The 8352-nt window shown below is 31.3% G+C and overlaps 2 protein-coding genes across 2 annotated transcripts in view; one reads left to right on the top strand and one right to left on the bottom strand.

Moving 5' to 3' along the window:
• LOC111489845 (purple acid phosphatase 3-like) overlaps window positions 1-2684 on the top strand; it is a 3373-nt gene extending 689 nt beyond the window's left edge. The window contains exons 2-7 of the mRNA XM_023138268.1: window positions 496-652; window positions 731-838; window positions 1121-1248; window positions 1957-2085; window positions 2179-2246; window positions 2317-2684. Of these exons, the coding sequence (XP_022994036.1) occupies window positions 496-652; window positions 731-838; window positions 1121-1248; window positions 1957-2085; window positions 2179-2246; window positions 2317-2536 (810 nt within the window). The 3' untranslated portion in view covers window positions 2537-2684. The remainder of the gene's footprint in view (window positions 1-495; window positions 653-730; window positions 839-1120; window positions 1249-1956; window positions 2086-2178; window positions 2247-2316) is intronic.
• Window positions 2685-2986: 302 nt separating this feature from the next.
• LOC111489846 (probable xyloglucan endotransglucosylase/hydrolase protein 28) lies at window positions 2987-4915 on the bottom strand. Its single transcript, XM_023138269.1, has 4 exons — window positions 4567-4915; window positions 4370-4470; window positions 3982-4190; window positions 2987-3763 (listed from the first exon to the last, which is right to left on the bottom strand). The coding sequence occupies exons 1-4, from the start codon at window positions 4754-4756 to the stop codon at window positions 3271-3273; spliced, it is 993 nt and encodes a 330-aa protein (XP_022994037.1). The 5' UTR covers window positions 4757-4915; the 3' UTR covers window positions 2987-3270.
• Between the last annotated feature and the right edge of the window lie 3437 nt (window positions 4916-8352).

Genomic DNA, 8352 nt, shown 5'->3' with positions numbered 1-8352 from the left:
AAAAAAAAAAAAAAAAAAAAAAAAAAAAAAAAAAAAAAAAAAAAAAAAAAAAAAAAAAAAAAAAAAAAAAAAAAAAAACAGATAAAACTTATCGGAACAAAATTATTATTTTCAATTTATAAATTTAAATTGAAGGTTTATCTAAGGAGGAATAACCTGAAGGTATAATGGAAAGATTCTGAGCATTATTCCCAACGAGAAAAAGATATTCTTGGAATATAATTTTCACAGGTGGGCCATTATAAAGTAATTATCTATCAACCAATTTTTTTTTTTTTTAATTAAAAAAAAAAAGAGAGAAAACCTAAAAATAAGAAGTTAAAATAAAACTTTTAATTTTTTTTACTAGCCATTGTTATTATTATTATTATTACATTGGGTCATGTCTGATTGTGGGTCGGAGTGAGCGTTCCAATTTCTCGACCTTTAAGCTCTTTTTCCCTAGAGTAAAATGTTTTCAAATTTTTTCAACATTATTTTTAATTTTTGTGATAGATGGGAATCATAGGAGAAAAATTGGAGGTTGATTTTGTAATTTCAACGGGCGATAATTTTTACGAGAGGGGACTGAAGGGTATCGACGATCCTGCATTTGAAGAGTCATTTTCCAAAATATACACAGCACCAAGCTTGCAAAAGGAGTGGTATAGTGGTAAATATGAAGCCCTTTTATCCAAACTATTATTAATTGGCATTATTATTATTATTATTATTATTGTTGTTGTTGCAGTTTTGGGTAACCATGACTATAGAGGAAATGTTGAGGCCCAACTGAGCCCACATTTGAGAAAATTGGATAACAGATGGATTTGCTTGAGATCTTTCCTAGTTGATACAGGTAAACTTTATGCATATAATTTATTAAATATTCTTTTAATTACACACTTTTTTAGGATAAATATAAATATTTTGTAGGGGGATTCATTTGACCTACCTAAATTACCTAATTAAACAAAATAAAAAAATATGGATAAATTTGAAAATTAACATTTTTTTTTGGTCGAGTCAACTCGATCCATCTACTAACCAATCAACCCGCATTCGACATTAAAATTAAATATAAAATTAAAGGGTAATAAATATTGGAAGAATAAATAAGTGATATATTTTTTATTGGCAGAAATTGTGGAGTTCTTTTTTGTGGACACAACTCCTTTTGTGGACAAGTATTTTAATGATCCCGGAGAAGAGGTCTACGATTGGAAGGCTATTTTTCCAAGACCAAATTACCTTTCTAACCTTCTCAATGTAAGCACAGCTTCTTCTTTTTTTTTCTTCTAATTATATATAAATACCTCTATGAATCATTTCTTTTTAATTTTAAAAATAAGAAATTAAAGTATTTTATTAATTCAGGAACTATAAAAATAATTAAAAGTGCTTGTGTATATCTGCTTTGGAGCTTTTAAATGTAAGATGACACTACACCTTACAATTATTCAAAATTATTGTTAACAATGAATTGACCATTTGATAAACTTGAAAATGAAGACTCTGTTACATAATTTAATCAATTAAATATGACTTTAGATTTTTAGTTTTCGATATTATTAAATTAAAATCTTATTATAAATACTACTTATTGAGTGTTTTAAAAATGTAAGTCAAGGGTTTTAGATTTAATTTTTTTTTTTTTTTTTGACTAATTTGAAATTTTGGATTCGTTTGATTGATGGCCCGAACAACTTGAATAAAGTTTACAACCCAACCCATGAACACTCTTTAAATTATGGTTCTTTTTTTAATTTAATTATTTAAAAATTCTTAATTAGGTTAAGTTAACTATTAAAATTTCATCAAATTCAAATATCAAATATTTACACGTCACAGTACATGAGTAGTCTAAGTTATTAACGGATAGTGTTGAGTTGACTTTGACCGGAAATGGAATTTCAATGGGGTTCTAACATTTTCTTCACAATTAAGTTTATTTATGTTTTTTGGGAGATGGAATAGGAAGTGGATTCAGCTCTAAAGGATTCAAATGCAAAATGGAAGATAGTTGTGGGACATCACACATTAAAAAGTGCTGGACAACATGGTGACACTCAGGAGCTACTTCACCAGCTTCTTCCCATTCTTGAGGTCTCTTCCCAAATTCTCTCTTTTCATTTAAATTTTATTCAACCAAATATACTTCGTCTCTAAAGTTTTAAACCAAACTTGAATATTATGCAGGAAAACAAAGTGGATTTCTACATGAATGGACATGACCATTGCTTGCAACACACAAGCAGCATGAACAGGTACATACATGGGCCTTTTGATACTCATAGTGAGGTATAATGGGTATGAATTTGATGTTGTTTGGTGCAGCCCACTTCAATATTTTACAAGTGGGGGAGGATCAAAGGCATGGAGAGGAGACATAAACTGGATGGATCCAAAGGAGTTGAAGTTTTATTACGATGGGCAGGGCTTCTTGTCCTTACAAATCACTCCTTCACAAGCTAACTTTACATTCTTTGATGTCTTTGGCAATGTGTTGCACCAATGGGTCTCCTCCAAGCCACTTCTTCATCATTCTGCCATTTGAACTCCTCAACTCTCAATCTATGTGTATATCAATACATGTGTGCTTTTTAAGCCTCTCATTCATATCATTTACTATCCACAACTTTGTTTTTTTTTCAACGAGCCAAACGATATTTGAATCAAATGCTTTTATACTTGGGTTGGATTCAGCTTATTGTTTGATAAAGTTTGTATAGGTTGAAAAAATTTTCATGGACCCAAGTAAAGCCACCAACACTTTTGACTTTATAGTTCTTACAAAAATAAAAAACAAAACAAAAAAAAAGAGACATAATAACATATATTGCTTCTAATTTGAAGATTGATTCTGAAACTTCAGGGATGAAACAGACTGCCATCTGCTCCCCACTTTGGATTCCAACGGAACATAGAATTTAAAAGCAAAAAACCAAAAGAAAGCCTCACCTTCTTCCCTGCAAACAAATTTCCATAATGTTTTCTTTTCCGACAGTTCCACATAAAATCCTTCATTCAACAACAATGGCAGCCAACGAACAACACCTCAATTCTAATGCCTTTTTTTTTTTTTTTGTTCTTTTTGGTCTTTTATTCAAATTATGAGGGTGTTGTAACAAAACAATATTGTAAAATCCCAACCAGCAATCCATCAATGTAATGAAACGTGTGAACTGAAAAACAAGAAGAACTATACAGATGCATCTTCTCCTCTTCTATCACCCTCCAGATATCTATCAACTGACCGTCGTCGTCGTCTATACACGAGAATGCTGCTGATCAAGCAGACGCGGATGCTGCGTGGGTGTAGTGGCGGATTTTGGCGTGATGGCGTCGTGTTCCTTTACCGAACGTGACAGGGTCAAAGACTCGGAGTCGTTTGGCCTCTTCGGGGTTGATCACACACTCTGGTGGAGGGGCCTTGTAGCGGATGCGGTCGTAGCAATAGGAGTATGTCAAGTGCTTCTTCCTGAGGCTCTCCATTTTAGGTCTTTGAGATGGTGTGATCATACCAGAAGGGATTGGTTTGGATGAGTGGTCACAGGTTGAGGACTGCTCGGTTGGATCCACAGCGCAGCCATGGAGAATGAAGTCGGAGAATTGGGCGATGTATGGCGCGTATTTGTAGTTAACTTTGTATTTCCCTCCATTGGTAGCCCAACTAGATCCATCCCATATTGTTACATACAAACTCATTGGTTTAGAAGGGAACTCACCTCCCATTCTTGCTCTTCTTTTCACCTCTCTAATTGGAACATTATCCACATAAAATCTACATCAAAATTAAACGAAACAATCAAAACCCCATCACACATGAACTAGTTTTCCAACAACATTGTTATACTACATCAATCACATGTTCTTTTCTCTTCCTTTCACGGGAAAAACCAAACAGCCCTTTGTCCTATTGGAATTGGGAAAGGTGGTTTTTACAAAACAATGGACTGCGTTTCATCGATGAACATTAATGGGATTTGAAGAAGAACTTACATGATGAGAGATTGAGTCCAGAGAATGGCGTATTCATGGAAATCTTCAGATGGGTCAAACCAGAGCCCATATCTTTCTTCTCTGCCTATGTTTGTGCTTCCATTCCCATAAATATTGGTCTGAATCCTCCAATCTTTGCCTCTTATATTCCCCAAGAACTCAAAATCTATCTCGTCGTGGTTCTTCGCAAACATGTCTCCATTTGACATCTGAAAGCGATCACAAACCTCACTCAATCCAAGTTGAATGAACAAATTCATGAACTAAATTAAACCACCATCATTTCTCAGCAAGAACTTGAAATTCTTCCCATAAAAAAACCCACCAGTTACTGATTAGATTAACCTCTAAAATAGGCAAGATAAGAGCAGAGAAGGAAGAAACTCACATAAAAGGCCACCACAACACCAGCAGTGTAATCAGAAGGCAACTTAATGGAAGCACTGAAAAACCCATGGAGATAAAGGTCTTGAGACACAAACCCAGAACCTGAAAGAGCAAACAGAGAGAAGAATCAAAACGAAACAGAATATTCAAACCCCAAATCCATGGAAACCCCATTAAAGAAAAGCTTCCCCTCCTCACCCGTCCTTTCATCAAGATGAAGATGAACGGATTTCCCATCCTTGAGAACGACGAGATTATCATCGCCAAAAAGAGGGCTATAGCCTTCTTCAAAGTCCAGAATCGGGAAATTCCTTCCAGACCCAGAAACAAGAACAGAGAAAAAACAGAGAAAAGAAGCAAACAGAAGGTGTATTGGAAGGAAACCCATGGCTGTAATCGTTTTGCTTTTGGGTATCTGAAATTCAGGGGAAGAGAGAGAGAGAGAGAGAGAGAGAAAGAAGCAAAAAAGTTGTTAATGCGAAGCGAAACAGAGGAAATGAAAAGCCATATCAGAGGGAGTAGAGAGCAGAAGCTGCTGTTGAGCTGTTCTTATACAATTTTGTTACCTCAAACTGCTATCTCCCTAAATCTAATTCCCATCATTTTGTTTTTTTTTTTAATTTTATTTCTCTACAAATTTGTCCATAAAAATTAGGTTCACTCAATTTAATCTAATATTTATAACTAATTAAATAAATAAATAAAGAGTTTTTTTTTATAGCTTTCAATTAGTTAATTAATTTTGAATCTCTAGGCTATATAGTGTATCCCAAAACTCGTCTTCCAAAATTAATTGATTAATTAATGGCATGAAAAATACAAATTTATCGAATTTCATTATCATTATCGTCGTACTCCCAAAATTTAATTTTATTATTTCACACAATTTTTTTTGGAGGACTATTATGTCCAACCTCCAATTAAAGTTATAAATTTAATTTGTGATTTTAATTACAAATTTAGAGATACAAAATTAAAAGACATAAAATTTTAATTTATATTTTTTTAAAAAAAATTGGAATACTTATTAGACACCCAGTTATTAAACTATTTTTAAAATTGTAATATCAAGATTTTGAAAGCTTAGAAATTGGATAAAGTAGCAAAGATTGTGATAATTACAATTATAAAATAAAATGAGAAAATAGGCACTAAAATACAAATCATGTATGGTTAGGTATAACATACAATTAATTTTTTCTTTTTTAAAAAATCTTTCTGATTATGAAAAGTGGTACGGCTTTTTTATTTTTCTGTTTAAATAGTTGGTTTTAAAAACAAATAAATAAAGGAATTAAAAATAAAAATATAAAATATAAAAAAGGAATCAACTAGTCGGGTCCATCATCAGGCAACCGCCCCACATCCACGGTATCCAAATCCCGATTCAATTTATTTCCCATTTTTCTCTATTTTTATTTTATTTGTTCAAAGTGCCAAATTTCAATTTAAATTTATCAATTTCTTAATCAACATATTATTAATTATATATGTTTAAATACAAGTGAAATCCATATTTTAACTAAAAAAAATGTATTTATTTAACTTTTTTGTATTTTATTGGTTAATATGTGGAAATTTTGATGAGATTAAAGAATGGAAGATATCAACTTTTGCTCCCTAATATTTTTGTTTTGTTTTTAGAATTAAAATGGGATGAAATTAAAAGAGGGGTATTTTCGTAAATATGAGTAAGGGAAGGGGAGTAGGTGGCATGTATTGATTGGTCAAAATAAAAAAGCAAAAGCATCACGTGGGGCCATCCTAAATTCGGCGCCTTCCCTGTTTCAAACTGTACACGCGCCTCCTACGTGGACCGATTTATTATTTTCCTTCATACGTGAGAATTATGNTTCTCTTAAATTTTTTTTTTTTTTTTTTTTTTTTTTTTTTTTTTTTAATTTGAAACACTTGTATAACTAAATAAAAAAAAGTAATAATTACTTTAAATTTTTTTATATTTTTTAAAATATCAAAATCATGATCAACACTAAAGTGGTAAGTTTGGAAAGTTTTGGAATTAAAATAGTACCTTTTTTATAAAAAAATTAAAAAAAAATGTGAGAATTAAAATGAAATAGAGATTTAAACAAAAAAAAAAAAAAAAATCTAACATTTATTCTCTATAATATATATATATATATATATATATATATATAACTTAAGGTAGCATTGTATACGTGAAGGTTATGCTCTTTGTAAGTAGATAACAATATACTAAGCTACTCTCCAAACGTTTTGGACAAACAATTATTTGCATTAAAATGACGAATATATTCAAACGTTGTGCTGGGAGTAACTATTTCGCAAGAGAACATGCTACAAAATAGACTTTCTAAAGGTGTAGTAAAAAAATAAATGATCTCAAGACTCAACTTTACCAATATCAATAGCTAATGCGATCGCATGTATGTAAGCCTATCTCGCACACTAAGCCAAAACTAGTATAAGAATGAGGGACATTATCACCAAACTAAAGAAGGTTAGAACAAGGCACTATATGACACCTAGAACACAAGGACTCTTATGCACTAGCGACCTAAAAAAGTCCAAAACGACAAAAGAACCCATGTCAAACGATCCTCTCTATCAAACTCACCTACCACCAAATGTACCTACCTGAGAGATATATCTGCTTCTTCGAGATAAAAGGTCAAGTCCATCCAATGAAACTATTCGCATAAAAAATAATTCTCGTCCTATAGAATAAATTTCTCTTCCAATCTAAAGGTTAACACCAAATAAAATAGGGACAACCATTTTCAATACTAAAAATAAAATGTATTTTTGTATCTCGTTAAATAGGTCAAACGTCATAAAATAGATCTAAGATGAGAGTAAACTAAATCAAATAAGTTGATGTCAACTCATTATGAGACTAGTCAAATCTAATCCTATCTTCCTAAGTCATTTTTTTTTTTCATTTATTTTGAAAGTCACTCCCTCTTTAAATTACAAATGATTTTTATTCCATTTTAAATTTATGTAAAATATTTGAATGTTAATATTTATCCATTACAAGAGTCAAAACTTTGAAATATTATTACAGTAATAAAGACTAAATAAATAAAATTCTAACAAAAATATATATTTAACTTAAATATAACAAGCATCAACATATGTGGGGGAAAAGGAAATAAAATAAAATAATAATTAGAAAATTCTATCCACTATAGAACAAGTTGATGATGCCACTGGGCCCCACCAAGAATCTAAAGGCCACCGAATTTCAGAAAAATATATATAAATAAAAACAAAATAGAAATACACTTCTGGAAGAAAGAAACAGAAAAGAAAGAAATTTTGTGGCCGTCAATCATGGCCTTAACGACCGTTAATTTGGAAAAACCTATTTCGGTGTGGCTAACGTCCGTTGAGAAAGCAGTTACCGTTTTTTCAACCCCCTTCTGACGTGGGCTCCACCATTCACGCGTTCGAAAGTTTTAAATACAATTTTAATCTGATTTTAATTTCATTCCTTTCAATTATTCAATTTTATTAGTTTTTTTTTATTTTATTTTTTAAGAATAATATCTATTAGCATTTTACTTAAAAAAATGTAAAATATTCATAAAATATATTTTCCATTAAAAATTATTACCATTATAATTTAACCAATTTCGGTATATTTTTATTTTAAATAAATATTATAAATTAAAATAAAATAATCAAAATGTGATGACTTTAGTCACAATGAATCAAAATTTTGTTTAATTTAATTAAAAATTTGAAATAAGAGAAAAACAGTTTTCTTTTAGTCTTCCCAGGGAATCGTGCATGTGCATGAGAAAGTTTTAAGGTCACAAGCGGATGTTCCACCGTGGGCCCACCATGATTCTCAGCGCACGTTATCTTCGCTCAACTTCTTCACACTACCGTGCGCCTATTGCTTTGCTGCTGGTGATTGGGAGTTCAGACCCACACCCACGGGTGGCTCTAAATTATTTTAATTAAATAATAACTGACCATCAAATTAAAAGATTA

This window comes from Cucurbita maxima, unplaced genomic scaffold (genome assembly GCF_002738345.1).
Source record: "Cucurbita maxima cultivar Rimu unplaced genomic scaffold, Cmax_1.0 Cma_Scf00014, whole genome shotgun sequence".
Lineage (NCBI taxonomy): Eukaryota > Viridiplantae > Streptophyta > Magnoliopsida > Cucurbitales > Cucurbitaceae > Cucurbita > Cucurbita maxima.
The sequence above is the reverse complement of the archived record's forward strand: the minus strand, read 5'-3'. Positions and strand labels throughout refer to the sequence as shown.

Coding starts and splice junctions, on each gene's coding strand:
- LOC111489846 (XM_023138269.1), bottom strand. CDS start 4,756: ATGGGTTTCCTTCCAATACACCTTCTGTTTGCTTCTTTTCTCTGTTTT. Junction 4,191..4,369: donor GTGTTGTGGTGGCCTTTTAT/GTGAGTTTCTTC, acceptor GATCGCTTTCAG/ATGTCAAATGGAGACATGTT. Junction 3,764..3,981: donor TGGACTCAATCTCTCATCAT/GTAAGTTCTTCT, acceptor ATTTTGATGTAG/ATTTTATGTGGATAATGTTC.